Source organism: Cydia strobilella, chromosome 2, assembly GCF_947568885.1.
Source record: "Cydia strobilella chromosome 2, ilCydStro3.1, whole genome shotgun sequence".
In the NCBI taxonomy this organism is placed as follows: domain Eukaryota; kingdom Metazoa; phylum Arthropoda; class Insecta; order Lepidoptera; family Tortricidae; genus Cydia; species Cydia strobilella.
This window is the reverse complement of record NC_086042.1, coordinates 17,267,018-17,289,040: the sequence shown is the minus strand read 5'-3', so window position 1 is coordinate 17,289,040 and position 22,023 is coordinate 17,267,018. Positions and strand designations below refer to the sequence as shown.

At 35.1% G+C, this 22,023-nt stretch overlaps 1 protein-coding gene across 1 annotated transcript; it reads right to left on the bottom strand.

The window, feature by feature from the left end:
• Positions 1 to 703: 703 nt before the first annotated feature.
• LOC134752175 (attacin) lies at positions 704 to 9,089 on the bottom strand. The gene is made up of 3 exons (XM_063687790.1): positions 8,646 to 9,089; positions 3,198 to 3,395; positions 704 to 930 (listed from the first exon to the last, which is right to left on the bottom strand). Exons 1-3 carry the CDS (start codon positions 9,035 to 9,037, stop codon positions 723 to 725), a joined length of 798 nt encoding a protein of 265 aa, XP_063543860.1. The 5' UTR covers positions 9,038 to 9,089; the 3' UTR covers positions 704 to 722.
• Positions 9,090 to 22,023: the final 12,934 nt, after the last annotated feature.

Here is a 22,023-nt window from a genome sequence, read left to right as displayed (position 1 = left end):
TATATTCAATGTATATAAATTGGCGGCACCCGGCAAGTATGCTATTGTCAGTTTCCTTAAGTACCTCAGCTTTATTTGAGTTAGTATATCTAGTGTGTACCCTATAATTAGTTTGTACTCGTTCAGCTGTTATGAGTTCTTCTCACCTTTACCCGTTCGATAACCTTTTATTGGTCGAGCCTGTTCTCACTGAGAAATAAACACGTACACCTAGGCTCTATAAAATTGGCATTTCTAAGTTGTGTTACCCATGGTAATTAGTCACTACACAGAAGTCACTTGGTCCAAGAGGAGAAGGAGAGAGAGAGGGAGAGAAAAATAATCAACTTTTACAAACTGATATCTAGAATGCGAAATATTTTTATAATATGGCATGCTTTAGAACCAAAGGTTTTTACTATACCAATATTTTAACCGTACCTAGCTCATTCCTAAATTATAAATAAAGAATAATCGTTTAGGTTCTATAACATGACAAAGGCCTGGAGCAGGAGCTCCGGTGGCAGGAGGCGAAATTCGAAGCCATGTCATTTACAATAAAAATAACTTAATTTATCAATAATTGTATTTTTTTTATAACTAACACATTTCTTAGTATAATTAATAACATCAGTTTATATCCTAATCTTTGGACGTTTGTGTTTAACATTTTAATTCTATGGACTATTTGTCTGCAATAAACGATTACGATTACGATACGATTAAGTATGTGCTTGTTACATTTAAAAATACTTCGTAAACGTCAGACCGCCCTGCGGTGCCCAGTTGTGGTTGAGGGCGGGGATGGGCGACTGCGACTTGGTCCAGCCGGCGTTGAGGTCGAGCGAGGACGAGGGGTTGCGGAACAGGTTCAGGTTGCCCATGGCCGAGTAGTCAGTCTTCTTGAACAGGTCAGTGTATGCCATGCCCAGGGAACCACCGATTTTGTCCCTAAAAGAAAGTGTAAAAAATTTACTCAATCGAATCTGAATCGAATTTGTCAAATTGACACTGATAATTGCCGGGTTTACTTACGTATTGTTAGATACGTTTCATTTTTCCGTAACCATGTTTAGACAAGGAGAGTGATATCATGCAAAGTGACTAAAACCTGTATAATAGGACTATTTTTAACCGCATTCAATTTCAAGAAGGAGAAGGTAAAATATTTTAATTTTAATAGAGACAAGGCAATTGTCGAACATATGCCCCGATTCAGATTTTTATTTCTTGTTCTCAAACTTATTAATTTGATTTGTCAGCTGCCAGAAAGCCATTTCTGGATCATTAAATGTCACTGTTGACACCTGACAGATCAAACCCACAACAGTTTCAGAACAATAAATTAAAATCTGAAACGATAGATTGTATAAAATATATAAATTACTATCAAACAGTCACTAAAGAAATGGTCGGGAAGCCCAACAGGGGATTTTTGGAGTCACTCGAGCGCGTCAGATTAAGATATGAAGGATACCTTGCATCCTGTTGAGTACCTCCACCAAATATGCGTTCTTGACCCCGAGCAGGGAGTCAAGGATAGCCCGTCAGAATAGTAAAAAAAAACGCCACCATGAAATACTCGAGCGCGTCAGATTAAGATATGGTGGATTATTATTACTTGTAAAATAGTACCCATTTCAATAATCTGACGATTTTAGCGACCCGAAGCGTGTGGCAGGATCACAAAGTTGCAAAAAAATCGCGACCTTGACTTACTCGAACGCGTTCGATTTTTTTTTTGAAGGGAATAATACAAGACTTACTAAACAATAAAAATCTGCCGATTTGAGCAAGCAGAAGTGTCAAAAATCTGTTATGAAGTTTAGTGCACCCAGCTCTTTTTCCCTTTAACTTTTTCGCTATCTCTGACACCTATTTGTAACTTAGCTCTTTTATAGATTTTATCTAGGTTAAGTATAACTTACGGGTGTAAATTTTAGATGTTGTAATTTTTTTTCCTTTCTTTCTCCCTCACACTGTCCCCATATAGCCCTCCGTTGTCATTATTTTAATAATACGCTTTTAACGAAATAATTAAACAATGTTAATAACAGGAGAGCTCAAAATGCTAAATTTGAAGTAACTCAAGCTTAAAAAATACGATCTACTTAGCGGCAATGTGCTCAGTTTTTAGGCACAAAAAAGCTTATAAATAATAAAATAAATACATACGACAGGAATTTTCAAAATTATCTTGAAAAAAATATTAAATCGTCAGAATAAGGATACTGCTCCACATTATCGTCAGATTAAGGTTTTACATAACTGGGACATCAATCTGAAGCTGTGTGTATAATAATCTGACACGCTCGAGTATTTTAAGATGGCGGTTTTTTTTTGCAACTTTGTGACTATGCCATTTGCTTTCGACATTTTTATATGATCCATTTAACACCCCTTTGAATATCTGACGCGCTCGTGTAAATTTTTTTTTTTCCAAATTTTTTACCCCTATTTTACCCTTCCGTATGACCACCCTGCCTATGTAAACCGGCAGATTAACATACCCTTGTTATCATAGACATGTTGCGCGATTGACACTACCAATATCTAATGCGCTCGAGTAAATATTTTTCTTTTACATTTAAAAAAATCTGTAGACGTTTCCTGCTCGCCAAAAAAGAAAATATTATAGAACATTTTTTTCTTCCTATCATCTAATCTTTCAATTCCAATAAGTGTCTACGATGCTCGAGTTACTACACATTTAGCATCGTCGCCTCCCCTGCTAAAATAAACTTGATTTGAAGATTGTTTGTTCACTGGACCACAGGAATTTTTTACATAAGTATATATTATACTCATATGTATTTCTTTATCTTTCTTTGTATCTTTCTTTACATATGCCGAAGCTTCTGAACCAATTTTGATGAATCAAAAGTTAATCGATTTGTATTTATAGCATGGTTGAATAAGTAATAAACAACATTAAAAAGAAAGCAGTTTCTACGCTACATAAAACCCGCAGGCGAGTTATTTTTACAAGTTTTGCCTGTATATTTACTAGTCTCTGGTTTCATTTTATTTTAGTAACAGTTCCGACTTTAACTGCCATAAAATATATCCGCTTTGAACGGATAACGAAAACTGACTGAACTCCAAAATAGTTATATAATTATTTACTCTCCTTTATCGGTTACTGTGTTATTTAAAATAAAAACCCGTAAATAGTTCCATATAGCACGTTTAAATAGTATCTATTTATATAAACTTACTTGAAAGTATAGTCCACGCTGCCACCATTAGTGTTGAAGTTGGAGAGGTTGGGGATGTTCGGCATGGTTCTGGTTACGAAGGCGTTGGCGCCCAGCTTGTGGTCAGGAGTGTTGATGAGCCCCAGCCGCGCCGCCGCCGTCGCCTGATTCCCGAGACCGGGAATGTGCTGGCCGATAACACTTAGATCGTGGCCGTTGCTGAAAAGTCCAAATTATCTTTAAGCATTAAGGCGCTAGTCGCTATTGTTGGCCGTAAACTCTTACTTTCTAGAGTATATATCTGCTTAACGGTTCAACAAAAAATTATGAAAAAAATATAAATTAATCTCCATTTTATGTACAACATTCCTAGAGTTTGACTTCTTCCCTATGACTTATAGTTTCTCCATAAAAGGAACATTACGACAGGTCGTTTTGCGACTAACTTTGCTTATATCTCCTAAACGGTTTATTCGATTAAAGTTATTTTTAACCTAAAATAAATGTTTTAACAGGCACTACAAATGCAACGTTTCATAATGTTAAAAAATAATATTTTTTTAAAGAAATCGAATATTATTCAACATTTCGTGCGTATGCAGCTCGAAAAAAGCGTGGCCGGCAGTCGTGTGCTAGCTTTGAGACGAGGAGGCTGTGTCGCTCGTCGCTCCGTGTCTTCCTTGTACTCTGTATGCTTGTGCTGAGCCCAAGTGCAATAAAATTGGAGTTATTGTGGCCAAAGACTAAATAACTGCAGAAAGTTGATTTGATTCTGACGCGCTTTAGCGCGCCTAACACGGTGTTTCGCAGCCTATTATAACGAAAACAATGACAATATTTCCACTTATGTTTGAGAAAGCTTCATTTGAAATATAAAAATAAAAGTTTTCTAACATGCGCGGACATATTGCCATGTTTACGTTTTGAATAAAGTTCGATTCCTAACAAAACAATAATTAATTTATTAATATAGGCTATCAATTTACGTTGTATATAGATATTTATTTATTCATTTTATGTTTAATTTTTTTTAATTGTGTTGGGAGATTACCCAATCTCCAATTGATTGGTGGTGGTTGATGATGAAAACGAACAGTGACAAGTAAGAGTCAATTGATATTCTTTTATAAGCTAATCATAAATGAAAGTAGGCATAATTAACCCAAATATAAATTATTTATAAATCATGACCCTTACAATTGATTAAGCCGTTTAGTAAAAAGGCCAAAACGGCCTGTCGTATTTTTTTTTTGCGAAACTATAAATTAAGGCGAAAGGAAAAAATCAAACGTACTACTTACCACCGCAACGATAATACGAGTACCTATGCTATAATGTAATAGTTAGTTCGTATTTTACAAATGTTTTCTTGTTCAGATACGAATAGACCTTGCATTTCGTGGAGGTGGTAAATTATTATAATGGTAAATAATACCTCTTTAATTCAGAAACTATATACTTACTTGCTGTTACGGTCTAGAGCGTATTTCTTCTAAAAGGGTAAACAAAAAAAATATGAAAAAAATATATAGCTATGAATCTTTATTTATTGTTCAACAATTGTAACATTTAATATTTTTCTTGAAATTTATAGTTTCACCGTAATAAAAATAATACAACGGGCCATTTTGCGGCTAACTTTGGTTATTTCTACTTAACGGCTAAATCAATTAAAATTATTTTTAAACCAACAATAATGTTTTAAGAGCTGACGGTCTTTCCGGCCGACGATTTGTTTTATTAACAATATCATCTAAATTCTAAACTACCATCTGACAAAGTATAATGAAATGGGATGCGATGACTGAAAAGATATTTTTACATGTTCATGTGACCAGCTGACCTTCCACCGAGATACAACCGGCTGATGATTTTTTTATTTACATTAGCATCTAAACTATCATCTGACAAAGTATCATGCGGGAGGCGATGACAATTTTTTTTTGCTTTTTTCGCTGGCTGCCATGCCTCAACCCACCAACGGAGCGGCAGCTGACGTCCACGGGGGTTCATCATACATAGCCGTGAACCACTATATCGGAGTTATTGTGGCCAAAAAATAAAAAACTGTAGAGCGCTGATTTGGTTGTGGCGCGCTTGTAATATAAATTTCCCACGAATGATATTTCCACGTAATATTTGAGAAAACTTCGAACTTCGAAAAATAATACTAGTTTAACACTAGTTCCCAAAATTTTACATGTAGGTAGACTAGGTAGTAGGTACTTAATTTTATAAGTTAACTATGAATGGCATTATTTATATTTATTTATTACCCCGAATAAAAAAATTACTCTAAAATAAACACACTGTACGCCTCAATTTTACATACCAAGCTCTAGCTATAAATTTTAATCAGTCGAATTGACTTAGGTATTTATTTGTAAGAAACAGATAAAACACAAATTAACTAATTGAGGCTTGCAAAGTATAATGCATAAGGGAATATATTTTTATTATAATTTACGACCTCCACTAAACGCATAATCCACTCATACTCAAACGACAAAATATCTGCAAAAGATACACAAATACGAGTATAGCGCCAACCGCGCGCCTCTGGGCTGTAGCTTATTCTTTGAACCTCGTTGTGGTAAATTCACGTACGATCGCAGTGAGCGGGGTGCGGGTACAGAGACGCTGAGACGCTCGAGGACACATCAGCGACTATCGTCTTAAGGTGGTTGTCACACTGCCCCCGCGTCTCGTTGCGAGACGCGGAGCAACGGACTCGCATGCGGAGACAACGCACCAACGTCCGAGTTTTTTCCGCATCTCCGTCCGGAGCTGCGATGCGCGACGTCCCGCGTTACTTCCGTCTCGCGTTAATTTCACATTCGAACGTTAAGATGAAGACAGTTCCTAGGTATTTGTTGATAAAATGGAAACGGAACTTATTCAGAACGCTGCTGTGATACTTTCAGTTTGGTTTTTGTACAATCGAGTCATAAAACGCAGAAGACACCGGGTACATCCCTATAATAATAAATAAATAAATAATAAATAATTTCTTTATTCAGATACGGTGTTCCAAATTTGTTAGTTTGTTACTTTAAAGCTATGTTATTTATACTAAAACTATTTTTATTACACACTACCCTAATTTAAAAAATATATATCCCCTGAATGGGGGTTTATAAGTGAGGACATCCAATGTCTTTGTAAAAGACTGTCTGGCCTGTCCGCTAACATATTTAGTATGCTGTTGGCACTCCCCTGTATTCTGCTTCTGTTGGACATGATTACTATTATTATTTATTAGTATTAGGCCTATTTACAAACCAGACCTATAAATGGGTTTTTTGCTAGAGATTACCAAGATTTAAGGCAACACGAAGAAAAAAATGTTAATTGCACCCGCGTATGTCAACCGCGTCATTGGATTATTTGCTAAGCAAAATTGGAGTGATTATTACTGGCGCAGACACAAATTTTCGACGTTCTATTACGGCGGAAAAAAGCTTTGGCTTACACTCAAGTAAGTAATAATCTACTACTTCAATCTTTAATTATACCTTTATAAGAATTGCATAAGGAATTTAGATTATGATAAAACCGATACTATAAAACTAAATAGATTTGGAATTAAATAAAAACAATATTTCGAATAAGTAACTTTGGACGACTTTCAATTTCAAAAATAAACTTATCGACGTCGGTATCCATTGCGTCTACGTCCTTCTTGCACTAAAATCCGTACGGCATTGCGGAGCTCGGTGTGACATACCCTGCGGCACGCACCGCGTCTCCGTCCGAGCGCGCGAGTCGTCGTACGTCTCGCACCTCCGCGCGTCGAGGCGGAGCCAGTGTGTCGTACCATGCGATTTTTCTATACAAAATCAAGATTCTACATACAAAGTTAAAAAACGCATCAACGGACGGACGGACGCCGCTGCGAGATGCGGAGCAGTGTGACGACCGCCTTAGTTTGAGGTATTCAATATGTGGTGCTGTATTAGTGTACCTTATTTTACCATTTTCAGAAATTAATAACGCATATCGTCTAAATGGGTTTCTACGAGTATTACCCCGAAACACTGAAAATAAATTTCAGGTTATTCCTGTAACTGTAACCCGTGCCAACTTCCAGGTTGCGATTCTCACATTCAATGTATGAAAATAAGCATTATTTTTCTTTTCATTTAAACTGCTTATACTGGTCTATTATAAACATTCAGTATTCACAAAAAATATCGATGCGAACAGGAAACCAATAAAAAATTATGAACTTACTGTCGGACCAATTTTTCCGTAGTAATTTGTATGGGAAGACAAGACTCGACCTTTTCTGTCAGGGTATTTCAGGGTAGGGTTCTAGTATCAATATATTTAGAGGGATGCGTTGTTAATTTTTAAAATTGCAAAATTAGGGACACCCTAGGCTGATTGTGATTAGTTAGTGGTTCAATATACAATTTTATTAGCCTCTACCCAACACTACGTCCGCTTATAATTAGCTGTAACCACGCCTGTTAGTAATTCCCTACTTAATAGCTTTGTTTTGGTACCCTTTTTAGGGTTCCGTAGTCAACTAGGAACCCTTATAGTTTCGCTATGTCCGTCTGTCTATTCGTCTGTCCGTCTGTCTGTCCATAAAGTATGTAGTCTGTGGTCTGTCCGCGGCTTTGCTCGGGGTCGTTAGAGCTAGAAAGCAATGCAATTAGGCATCGATATATAAGTCAATTATGCCGACAGTGGTAAAAAAAAATCAAAAAAAAAATTAGGGTACCTCCCCTACACGTAAAGTGGGATGTATTTTTTTTTTCGCTTCCACTCTAGTGTGGGGTATCGTTGGATAGGTCTTTCAAAACGAATAGGGGTTTTCAACAAGATTTTTTTGATAGTGAGTATTTTCGAAAATAACCGCTCCGAAAGAAAAACAATGGTCCCCCCCCGGCCCCTACTCGTACCCGTTAATAGGTAAGTCACTAAATGGGGTTTTCAAGTTATTTGGCATTATGCATAAAGTAAAATATAAGATGAAATTGAATATTTTACTCTTCCAATTGTTATTGCATATTTAAATTTTCTAAAATAGATTCATTGGCTGTATGAGTAATGCCGTTGATTATTGGGTAGTTTTAGAACGAAAAAGTACAAAATAAAAAATTAAGAGGCAATCGCGCTGAAATTCATACTTTCGAATGATCTATGGAACATGACGGATCGTGCTCCAGACATTTTTTGCATTCTGCTGCTTAATGTATAAGTTTGATAGCATATTATGCAGTGAATGGCAAACGTGACGGGTGTATTTAATGAAGAATTCTTCTGGAAATGCGAATAACCAATTCTTGGACATCATTCGGCGGTTCGTGGTTTCGGCCGCCATTATGCTTTGTACTGCTGCTACAGTTATCAGCCAGTTCATCGTAAAGGCCTATAACCGTACATCATGCATTAAAACTTGCAAACTTCCACAACCTTATAGAGCTCATTAATTTAATATTGCGTAACAGAAATACTTACATATTGTCTAGAGCCAATCCGCCACCAGCAGCGGTGTACCCTGGACCAGGCTTCACTCCAGGTGCTCTGAAGGCATTCGCAGACTGTATCCCTGAAGCCGATCCAATAGCACTCAGTACGTTGCTCTCACCCCTTGCGATGGGAACTTTTAGGTTCAAATTCACACTTCCATCTGGATTGGTGCTCATGCTGCCGAGCTGACGCCTGACCCGGTTGAGGTAACCCGGATGCACAGATTCAAAAGCCTGCCCTGATAACGCGTCTTCGAACTCGTCTTGTGCGAGGTTGGCAACGTCTATTACGTAAGGTTGTATTTTTAAATCCTGTAAAGCGATATAACGAGCTTGAGCTGTGGCTAAAAGCGCCAAGGCATAGAGATGAGCAGTAAACATCTTTGAATGTAATTTCAAGTACAAGAAATCGCGAAGTTAGTTACACAGTTAACTCTGGATCAGGTCAATGTGTACTGAGTCACTATGTGGAGCGGACCACTTTATATGCAGAATGGACTTAATAAGCGTTTTGTGCGAGGGATTCCCTGGACCGCCGCGTTTGAGAAAATGATGTACCTATATTTAAGAACTGTAACTTTTTGCAGGGAATCCCTGAGTCCCACGAACTAAAGTATTTAGTTATTTAAAACAATTAGAATTAAAATTTCATTACTTTTTGCTTCAACTAATGCTTACGCAAAAAGATAATTCTCTAATAAATTTCCCAAATCAGACAGACAAATAGACATTTTTATGAACCTAAAAATAGTTATTTGTTATACAAGGGTGCAAAGTTGTATTTTACCCGCGAGTGTGGAATTGAAACATGAGCAAGCGAAAGGATTCTATAGTTGAACCACGAGCGAAGCGAGTGGTTCTAAAATAGAATCCTGAGCGTAGCGAGTGTTTCAACACACGAGAAGTAAAATACATTTGCACCCGTGTGTAACACAAAACTTTTCCCCTTACTATAGCGAGGAAAGTGCAACATCCACAGGCGTTAGATCATCTTCATCACTGGAATCACTAATTTTTTTACGATATTATAACAGAAAACACTAGAAATTCGATTTTTACGTACAGTAAAAATTTTGTTGACAATGTTGACATTTCTGTTCTGACGTTCAGAAATGTCAACGATGCGTTTTGAAATTGCATCGACTCAACTTGTGCGTTCAGAATTATATTTAACATCATTACAAAAAATCTAACATTTCTTATGGAATTTTAAGGTTTATGACTTAAAATTATTAAATAAAGCTAAATTTGGTATTTTTTATTAGATTCTCAAACCGTTTATTTAATGATAATTAATATCGAACGAACCATTATCATGAGCGTTTTACGTTTTGTTATCTGTCAAGCTACTTAAACACGCTCCATCCAAGGTCAAATTACTTTCCCCACTAGTGGATAAAATGCGTTTTTCCCCGCTTGTTTTAAAGGATAATAGACGGCTTTCCGAGCTAGTGAGGGGAAAACATAATAACATAATTAACTTGTTTAATCTTATTGAATTTTTGAAAATCTATCTATGTCTATTTACAATCATAAAGAGATAATTAACTCTCGCCGGTGCGGTTTGCAGGTAATTTATACCGAACACAATTGAATACATATTTAAAGTATCGTTTTTACAAAAAGTTTATGTTTTGTCTGATGGTAACACGTATGCACCTATTTATTTATTTTTAAATTTATACTTCATTGCACAAAATAAATAAAAATGAACAAGTCTTAATTCTTAATGCCTGAAGATATTCTCTACCAGTCAAACATAGGGCTAAACAGAGACGTAAAAATGGTGTACTTAAGAGGAAAAGTAATAAAAATTTATTTAAAACTATTTTCCAAACAACTGAAAAACATAATAAACTACTATACAATACACAAATAAAAATATTATTACATACATCTTATAATTAATTTACTAGTGCATACTTCCCACATATCTATTTTATATACCTAAATATTTGTGTATTATACTAAAATAGTACCTAGGTACCTATAACGTTAAAATATCTTGAATTATTTACTTGCTGGTTTTTTATTCTCTCTAATTGGCTGTAAAACCCACTGATTGTGATTTCTGCATTAAGTGGGTTTTACAGCCAATTAGAGAGAATGGTTTGCTTATTTTGTAAGTGTAAATGTAAGACAAATAATTATCAAATTGTATATACTCCCAAAACGTGCTAACTGTAACTACACCTCCATTATTTAAATTATTTTACATGTTGATTTGACCATGACCAAATCTTCATTTCATTACTTTAAAATTATTATATTTATCTATAGAAAACTATACCTATTGAAAATACATATTTAACCCATGTAGGTATACTTAATTTCAATATGAATAAATATGATATAAATTACCTATTAAATATGTTATACCTAATTAAATACACTAGATAACGGGGCATCACTTATATCACTTGTCAGGGGTCAATCAATGGTTCAACACGCTGTACCTTGTAAGGGGATTCCTCTAACCTAACTAAAAGCATAGGCCTTAACTCGGGGATAAACAAACTAAAATGTAACTGTATCATGCTAGACTTAAGGTTGAGTTTACAATTAAATCAGTCTTAAAGTTACTTCGCATGTAAGATTTAATAACCTAGCCAGAGCATTGCCCTAGTTTTTAATTGTGCTACTTTATATTTTTAATTAAATTGGAGCTAATATTGTTTTCTCCCTTTAGATATATGTATAATGTATGATATTTTTGCTCATTGATCTCATAATAGGTAGGTAAGCCTGATCTTTTAAGTAAAAAAATCAAGCTCGTATTTATTATTCATTGCAATATTTTTACACAAGTTTTTCTTGCAATGTTCGTATTTACTTAAATACCTACCTTTCCGTTTGCATGTAAGACGTCTTTAAACTTTGCGAATTATGAAATTTGTAAAGTCGTATTTAATTATATTGTGAGCCATCTCTACTACCCAAAATGTTGTCTGGAACAGATATCCTCAAACAAATTTAACTTATAACTGTCTACTCAGGGACAAAATCGGTGGTTCCCTGGGCATGGCACACACTTGACTGACCTATTCAAGAAGACTGACTACTCGGCCATGGGCAACCTGAACCTGTTCCGCAACCCCTCGTCTTCGCTCGACCTCAACGCCGGCTGGACCAAGTCGCAGTCGCCCATCCCCGCCTTCAACCACAACTGGATACCGCAGGGTGGTCTGAAATTCCGTGGTGGAATGTTATCGATCCCAGTGCGCCCTCACGAACGGCAAAGAGGGTGAAACGCCGGAGTGGGTTTAGTGGGTAGGGCCAATTCTCCCCCCCTCTCGCCAAGAGAGGGAAAAGGAGCGGCGAGTCCCACACACCGTGCGTAAGTGCATTCCCACTCCGACAAATAAAAAATTAAAAAATAATAAACGGGTGGTCTGAAATTCACCAAATTTTTCTAATGCGATCAAATCCATCTTGTGTATTAAAGTGACGTTCTGTATGTACAGAAAGGTAGATAGGAATAGGTACATACCTATTATAAATAATAAACATACCTAATTGTATTAAAAAATATGTCTTAGGCCCACTTGCACCATTCCACTGACCCGGATTAAGCGGTTAAACCTGGACTTACCATGGTTACCTACTAATTTGACACTGGGTTAGCGCTTAACCCCGGGTTAGTGGGATGGTGCAAGTGGGCCTTAACTTATTGTATGGACCTATGATCACGAGGCGAACTAATAATCTATTTACGATTTACTTGTGTTCCTTGCTGAACTAAACGCCGAGATTGATAACGAACTAAAATACCTATAACTAATATACCGAAATCCATTGAAATGACGTATGACAACCAGTTACAACCCTAGTACTTCAATGGATTTCGCTCGCAGTTTACGATGCCTGGTTATTAGTTATAACTAGGTACAGTCAGCATTAAATAGATAGTGATGACCAAAGTGTTCAAATATACCACAAATCAAAAGTAATCATAACATACACATATAAGCTTTTATGAAACTACAAGCAGCAACAAGGAAGAACAAAATATTTAGTTTAGGTATTGAGTTATGAGTATTGGCGGAGACGGGAAGGAGTTATCAGCAGCGGAGCTGTTGTTCATTCAGTCTCTTCGGCGAATTAATTTAGCTACCGGTCAATTTATCACAAACAAGAAAGAGCCGGCTGTAGGCCTATCAAATGATTGGCGCGACAGTATCTCGCCGCGAGATAGACTACCCGTTTTTTTCTAACTTTATTAATTAAAGAGGGACGTGTAGTCTATCTCGCCGCCAGTCTATACTGTCACGCCAATCATGTGCTAGCCCGGCTGGTAACGTTATCAATATCGGTATACACTTCTAAATATAAATTGAGTTAATAACAAGTGATGACGTAAATAGAAAACAACATTCTTTCTACTATGTTATTATGTTACAATGGCGTCGCGTCAATTGACTTCAACTTTAATCTTTAACAGTCGGCATTTTATAGACTGTTACCTAGTTAATTTTTAACTCTCACTATTATAAGTAACAAACTAATGTAGACTAGATATTTTTAGTAATTTTATTGTATTATTTTTAATATTGCATTATTGTGATTACAGTGTGTATTTTACTTTTTTTGTGTAAAAGAAAGAAAGAGAAAGAAAGAAAAAGCATTTATTAGCACAACATAACAAGACTAAAACTAGAAATAATTAAACAGAATGAGGTTGCGCTAAATGGTCCTTACTCAGCTTGGTGTCACGGTGTGAGCCGACAATGGCACACTCCGCGACGCTGATTTTCAGCAAGGCCCAGTAGATGGACTAGTAAACACAATCCTGTAGTATAGTAAAACACATCCTGTAATTCTAAATACATATTATAGTGCAATATATGTTAAATATTTGATCTTCATACAAACTTGCAATCCCTTTTTCACCACCTTAGGGGATGAATTTTCAAAAACGCTGAAATTACTTTTTTTATATTTTAATAATATATCTTTTTACGAAGTTTCAAGCTCCTAGCTTAAAATAAAACTTGAACCCCATACAAACTTTCATCCCCTTCTTAACCCCCTTAGGGGTTGAATTTATTAAATTCGCTTCTACACGTTATAAATGTAACCTGGTGTGCAAATTTCAACTTTCTAGCTTTTGTAGTTTAGGCTCTTCGTTGATGAGTGAGTCAGTCAGTCAGTCAGTCAATACTGTCACAGTGCACTCGTGCTAACTCAATTACGGAAAAAATCGGTTATGCCTAGAGGAACGCTAAAGCGCAAAAAGTCGTAGTTCGTAGTAGACTAAATTTATAACCCACTACACCGTGAATATAGTTGAGTGAAGTGAAAAGGGTTCAGTGTTCGCCCACTACGAGTATTGCTTACACGGCTGCCTGGTTCTTAAATAAGTAGTTTAAAGATTTTCGGGCCGCTGGCCCAGCGTCTTGTGAAAAAGGTAACAACTTCTTGCTCACTGGTTGTATTGTACTTCAAAAGCAATGTATAAGACAAAATCGTCCCGTGCCTTCTGTAGTACAATATGTATAATATTATAAATATACTATATTTATAAGTATATGTTGTACGAACAGAACGGAATGGATAATATGTATATAGATTTTGATGTTTTCTCACTAATGCTAGTGTATTAGTGTTAGTAGTGTTTTCGACACGCAATAGATTTATTTTTTATACCACATCGGTGGCCAACAAGAATGCGGTCCGCCTGATGGTAAGCAGTCACCGTAGCCTATGGATGCCTGCAACTTCAGAGTTTTTACATGCGCGTTGCCGACTCTTTAAAAACCTCTGTACACTCCTTTTTTGAAGAACCCCATACTGTAGGCCCTCGGGAAAACCTCGACATAGCTCGTTCCACAGCGAGAACGTCCACGGGAGGAAATTCCTTTTAAACCCATCGGGGTTTTCGAGGTCAGAAACTTGAATTTAACAGGAACATTATATTATTATTAGTTATTATTAACATAAAAAAACCAGCCAGCTATAATTGAATGCAAGGAGGAAAGTAGCAATTAAATGGACTAGAGTAATACAATAATGCATAGTTCAGTAGACACCTCTCATGATGAAGGAAGTACTACATAATTGCGTAAAATATTATGAGTAGGTAATACAAATAAAAGTGTTCTATCGCAAGAAGTAGTATATGAATCTAATAACACGAACTCCAACTTCCAAGGAATAGAAAATATCAGCCATAAACTGAAAATAGCAATAAAATGAAAATACATTTTACTTCCTGTACTTTCATATATTACAGACGGCAGCAAAATTGTAGGAACTGTTCATGTTATCGATGCAATACTTCTTGCACAGCCACGCTTGAGATGTAAAGCCGTAGTTACACTGCATGCTTTTCAAAATGTATTTTACTGCCACTCGAAGCATGTCCTCCATATTTGTATTGGCAAACTCAATATTATTTGCACAATCAGCTATAGAGGCACTATGGTTCATGGTCTCAGCGGTTTTTGTGACATGGGACTATCTGCATTACTAAAATAAACTGTAATTAATATATAATAGATAAATTTGTCCGAATCACGACGTTACTTCAAGATGTCAAGCTGTGACAAGCCGTATCGTAGTTACTGATTGTTTGTAATGTAACATGCACGATTTATTTTTTTAAATGCAAATTACGCGACAATACGAATAATGCGGATACATGTTGTTAAACCAAAAATGGTTATTTTTTACGCTCTTTCGTTTAAGCATAATTTCATTGATGTCTACCTACTCCCTGCACTGCACGGTTTTATATATATAGATTTAGTAATCGAGTCGTGAGTTTTAATTTTTCTCGTCTCATGCTAAAGTTTGTCTTTATGTCGTGTGTAGGCTGTATTTTATGCAGCAGTTGTACGCCAAGCCACGAACATTTTTGACTGAGTTAAATCTTTCCCTTTAACCAAACAACAATTAGTCACCTTTTCTACTGCTGTGAATATTTTGTCTGGTGTAACGAAAATGATTTCATCGTTCAAAAAACTTTTTTGAAAGCAACACAAACAACTAAGTGAAGAAGCGCGGGTTTTTAAATAAACATGTTTACTAATAAGTAAATAAGCTGTAGCTAAATAAGCTATTAACTACTAAATTGAACAAGCGACAAACTAAAAACTGCAAGGTGTGTCTATGGTTATATTTGTTTTTATTTGAATATTACCACTTGCCAGTACATGCACATATTAAATTAAATAAATAAGACTATAAAATAACGAAAAAGTTTGACTTATATTGGCAGCAATATATTTTAGCTATTTTGTTTTTAATTACATTAAACTTTATAGGTGAATTCAATGGTTTGTTACGTTAGTACTGTGTACGGTAGTAATGTATTCTGCTGTAAAAGTTGTGTTTGCACTCGATATCGTTTCGCAGTGACTTTAAAATATAGGAACGACTGAAGTCGATATAGGTATCTGTATAAAATTCGAAAAAAGCTAGTAGAAATAATTTTAATTTATTATCAATAAGATAATTATGGTAATTACCCCGTCTAACTATCCCAAAATTACGCAACGCAGTATCAAGTAGTCGTCGAAACCATAGAGGCGAATAAAGTAGTGGGGAAAAGAGAACCTTGATTATAGGGCAAGCTAATGAGAGAATGCTCGAAACTGGAGAAGAGTTGCGGTCGTAGAGCATGATATTATAAATCCTAGATGAGGCTAGTAAATATTATTCAATCTTATTTAGGCTCGGCTTGCAAGGCTTCCGTTAAAAAATAATGACAATTAATTGTACGACCTTAGACAAGTTTAAGAGTGATTAAATGAAATGTTTGCGGAGTGAATAAGCAAACGTGAGCAGGATCAACCCTACGTACTATAAAGTTTTAAAATACTCGTACTGTTTCCTACCAGCATAAGTGCGTCTAACTGTTTATTTTGTGTTGATTAAAAAGTTTTAATTATTATTTACGACATTCATGGTCGCTACATTAGAATACTTCCGTCAATATGACACTTTGTTACGTTACTTTTGTTTTGAAGCAAAAGTAACGACTTTTGTTTTTAAGCATCGGTATGAATTTTATTCATAATCAAGGTGCTGTCATAACAGTTAGAAGTGTTATGTTTATTAATTAGTAGTGGTAGGGTGACCATGATCGTAGAGAATTAAACTTTTGCTTATCAAAAAGTAAAAAAAAGGTTCGTTCATTTCATTTAAATACGATGCTGAACGATCCATTAGCAATTACTGCGTGTATAGGGTTCTGTTCACGTTTCCTACAGCACCCTAAATTGTTACATTCAAATTAATAACATCAAATAATTCATGAAATAATAAATGAACAATGAAACTATTAGAATCAATTAACAAGACAATTAAGGAAACGTTAGTACCTATTCATATTATACTCCAGTCATTTTACGGACCGGAAGTATGGTGAATAGGAAATAATTAAAATGAGCTGTTGTTTTTAGTTTAACGGATATATTTATCATTATTTATTTTTTATTTATTTATTTCAAAAAAACACTTAGAACTAGGTATACAATATTTTCGCCAAACTGAAGACAGTTTGTTGGCGAATAGTGCGCTCTGACTTTTATGTGTACTTTCTTGAGTTTCTTGAACTACATACAGAGTACAGAACAGACTATAGGTATCTACTTACTAGGCTTACTTATTATTTATGATTCTAGTATTATAAATATACGAACTAAAATCCAACAAAATATCGTTATATGCTTTTCGGTACACGTATATTACAAATGCTTTTTCTATACGATTTTTATGTAAAAAAAAATTTTTTTTTAGGCTATATATTACGCATTTGAACTAAGTACTACTTATTACTATTTGTTTCTAGCACATTAAAACATGTCACACACGCAGTATGTTTGTAGATTTATTAGCTTTACATGTACTCGTAAGTATGAATTTCCTTTGATTTTGCTTTTTACTGGTTTCAGACTTTTAGCTTATGGGAAAATGACCGCAAAAAAAATAGCTAAATATGCGGCGTTCACAATTTTGCGCGTTGAGAACATAATAATGCCAGGTCTAGAAATATAGGTCGATGCTATTGTGTACTGGATTTAATGGGTCGAAATATTCTCTAGACTGAACAACGTTTTACAAGCACGTATCACATTGTATTCTAAATAAAATCCAGGAAAAGTGCCATTAACACTACTTAGTATTTTACTGTCGGAGTTCCATTTGCAGCGAGAATTTTCATGTAAGTTTATTGCATATTTAGTGCCTCACTTAGTGGCGGCGGTGTGTGTGGCGGAATAAATATCAGGGGCTATTTTAGCTCGTTAAAAATAAGCGAGGATATGGACGTGGTGCATGCGGCGCACAAACGTAGACGAGGCCTATGGAGGTCCAGCAGCCCTGAAAATTGTGTGAGAGTGCATCGATTTTGATTTGAAAACAAGGCACTCATACTACTCGTATTTATGCGTATTTTACTTTCAACTTTTTACGCTTTTTCTATTCACGCGTGACGGCGGCATGTACGAATAGGCTGAAACACTTATTGTCTGTCCGTCCTTCCGTCTGTCTGTCCGTATGTCAAACTACAGGCTATATTTAAATGACGTTACGGTTATATATTATTAATTCGATAGGGCTTTATGTCATTATAAAACAACTTCAAAGAAATATTTTGATTAACACATTGAGTGCCGCGAACCCGCTCGTAGTAGCTTTCCTCTACAAAGTGGGAAAACGATAGAACCGGCTACGCGTGTAGTGCTACGAAAACGTTGTCAGCGAATGCGTTAAGGGAATCCTTTTGAAAATAATCACTTGGAAAATCCAAAAACATGTGTTTCATCTCCTGTGGAAATTATTTGGAGGCACATTTTTTTTGTTAATTAGATTATCTATTTATGTTTATTCTATTAAGTTTTAACAACCGTGCACTATTGACAGAATAACAACGCTTTATACGATTGGTATTTTTGGAAAAAACACGAAAACCTGTGGATCAAATTTTTATTGTTTTATTCCTATACTTCAACACAATTCGTTTTTGATACACTAGTTGGAAACAAGAAATTCCAATCATGTTCTTGTAATAGTAAATTATAAGTAATATCTAATTCTAACTTATCCCTCAACTTATTAAATAAGATATTTTAAATTTAAAACTGAGTGTAACAAAACACAAACATGTATGTATCGCCTTAACTGTGTGTGCCTATAGGTAACATCGTATACAGGTATAAATATACACAAAAGGAAATCATAAGATTACAAGGCTGAACATTTTTAAAGTACGAGTAGCACAGCACGACTTGCTTCCAATTTAAATATTCCCCGTTGTTCCATTCAGCTCAAAGCTTTGAGTTCAAAGCTGTGCGATTAATGTGGAAAGCGATTTTTTCATTTAATTGCCATGGTTTTAAACGTATAGGTATTCATATTTTTGTATAACCTGGTAGAGGCGGTGGGGACGAAAATAACCCTTTTTACTTCTGTGTTGATATTCCGATCCAATAATAATGCATTGACGTCGACTGTACATTGCCATACGATTGAATAAAAATAAAGTTTTATAGAGCGAATGAAAAAGCAATCATTGTAGTACTTATGGAACGTCACTTTCTAGGATTGATAGTTTTAAGTGTTCAACATTCCTATCAATGAAGTTTTAAACCTTAATTTTCGAGACGCAATTTAAGCCTTTCTCCCCACTCAATGATCCCTACAATGGTATCATAGAGAATGATATATTTTTTATGAATATTCTTTGTTAAGTGCATATTTTAGTTACTAAGGAACTATGGTTGTTGTAACTTTTACACCTACAAACTAACTAAAAGATAAACAAAACGCCAAATGGCGGAAAATTAAACTTTCTTCACGCATGTCACGCATCCGTAGTTTTTTTTATTCAGAGACAAACTAGAGTGGGGGGCCGACTGCCACATCGTTCTATATCAAGTAACATGCGAGATTAGTCAAAATTGTTTGCAACTGGTATTTCATTCAAATTTTATTCGTCATCTCGACTGATATAAGAATTGAAGTCCAATCAAATTCCTTTGTTTCTCAGAGATGTTCTAAATTTGAATGTAATTAAAATATCGTCTATCGACAACGTAAAGTAAAAATTACGATTCAACTACAGATGAAGGTTTGTTAATATAGGCCATTATCAGTTTATCGCTTTTGAACGTTATTATGGGGAAGTTATGATATGGAATGGAAGTAGATAATAGTATTTTATGTGACTGCTACACACTGCATTAAAGATTGTGTTGATGTAGATAAAGCAGTGTATGTAACTGTACATAATTAGGCATTAAAATACTCGTGTGATCCTTTTATGACACTCATTTCATTCGTTTCTTCATGCCTTAATAACTCGTATTTTAATGCAGTGTGTAGCAGTTCACATAAAATACCATTAAGTACAGTACTTAACAATCAATTTACTTTGGAATTTGTACATGATAGATAAATAATTTACAAGGGTTTTAAATTACAACTGTTTTTACACACTTAAGCTACACTTAGCCTAGACAATATGTATAAATAAGCTCAAATTACAATCTTCATGGCAATTGGAGTTGGTATAAAGAAGCCGACTCCACACCCCATCCCAATCTGGCGTCAACCCGGCACCCGGTCAAGCAAACTCTATCTACTTGGATAATCATTTATTGGTTTCCGAATACAGCGGGTCTTATTGCAACCCGGACTCTTCTATTTATAGTACTAAATGCTTTCTTAGACTGATCTTTACATTGCCTTGTGAAGGATGTATTTGTATAAAAAACTTTTGAACGTTCAGCGTTCAATATTATTATTAACAGGTTTATGAAATATTAGCCTAGTTTCGCGTAGATAATATTTTAGTTTAGGTAAAGAAAAATAAAAGAGTTCAAAATTCTCGTACCATATTGCGCATTTATTATATTAAAATAGTAATAAAAAACTGAGAAAAATTATTCAATCAGCATTTTATTCGGGCATTCGCTTTGAAGTATTGTGCATAGTATACATACATACTCGTATATCGCCGCCTCACTCAATCATAATGCGGGGTTTGATAATATATGCAATAACTTTGTAGCAAATTTAATATAGGTATTTTACTGTACGTTAAAGTCGACCATGTAATTAATTAAGCTTCGTGATCTTTCTGATTGTGAATGAAATTTAAAAAAGTTGGATCTCCGCCAGATGATAGATAACTAATAAACACAAGAGGAATAAAAAACCGGCCAAGTGCGAGTCGGACTCGCGCACTAAGGGTTCCGTACCATTACACAAAAAACGGCATAAAATCACGTTTGTTGTATGGGAGCCCCACTTAAATATGTTTATGAAATTAAATGTTTTTTTTTTTATATTTGAGTTGATTTACTGAAAGGTAAATTGCGGTTTACGATTAATGACGTATTAAAAAAAATACTTACTAGATCTCGAACACAATTTAAATTTAAACAATGTAATTTTTATGTGAAACGTGAGTGAAATTGTCTTTAAAAAACCGGTAGGGGTCGGATCAAAAACTAAGTAATTAATCCGATCCGGTCCGACTCACGCTTGACTGCACATTTTTAATCGGTTTTCCTATGATCTAGGTAAAGATCTATTTTATGTATTTTTTTCAAAATTTTAGACCCAGTAGTTTCGGAGATAAAAGGGGGGGGGGTAGTAGTTTCGGAGATAAATGGTCATTTTTTGCCTATTTTCTTGAATAACTTCTAAACTATTTATCCTAAAATTATAAAAATAATAATAATATATTTGAGATTCTCACAATGAGCTCTTTCATTTGACATGTGACACGATATATTTTGAAAAACTTTATTTTTTAATTTTCTCATTTAAATTTCTCATCTCAAAAGTGGCCCCGTGTTTAAAATTTATTTGTTTACGATATATAAAGTCTTTGGGTCACAAACTTACATAATGTATACCAAATTTCAACTTAATTGGTCCAGTAGTTTCGGAGAAAATAGGCTGTGACAGACGGACAGACAGACAGACAGACGCACGAGTGATCCTAACAGGGTTCCGTTTTTTTTCCTTTTAAGGTACGGAACCCTAAAAATAATTGTCGTGGGAGCAAATTCGGTTTCAATCTAATAATTTAATTAACTTTGTGACTACTTTCAACCAAAATCATTACTTTTAATGTTTACCTCAAATTACATATTTTTAAAATAAATTTGTCTCTTTACTTCCGGGACACCCCAGTAGTAACCCGTACTATATTTATGCATTACAAATGGTATTACAAGATTATAGCTGACAAAGTCATGTTATAACAACAATAACAATTATATCCATGAAATCACAAATACTTTAAGAACGGTATTAAATAGATACCGTATTATATATAAAATATGATATATTATAATATTAAGTGCGTTGCATTCAATCATAGTAAAACTCAACATCCTTTAAACAAGCCT

Excerpts from the sequence above, each read along its gene's own strand:
- LOC134752175 (XM_063687790.1), bottom strand. The coding sequence starts at position 9,037 with ATGTTTACTGCTCATCTCTATGCCTTGGCGCTTTTAGCCACAGCTCAA. Across the intron at positions 3,396-8,645 it reads GGATTGGCTCTAGACAATAT|CAACGGCCACGATCTAAGTG; the intron begins GTAAGTATTTCT and ends TGGACTTTTCAG. Across the intron at positions 931-3,197 it reads AGCGTGGACTATACTTTCAA|GGACAAAATCGGTGGTTCCC; the intron begins GTAAGTTTATAT and ends ACTTTCTTTTAG.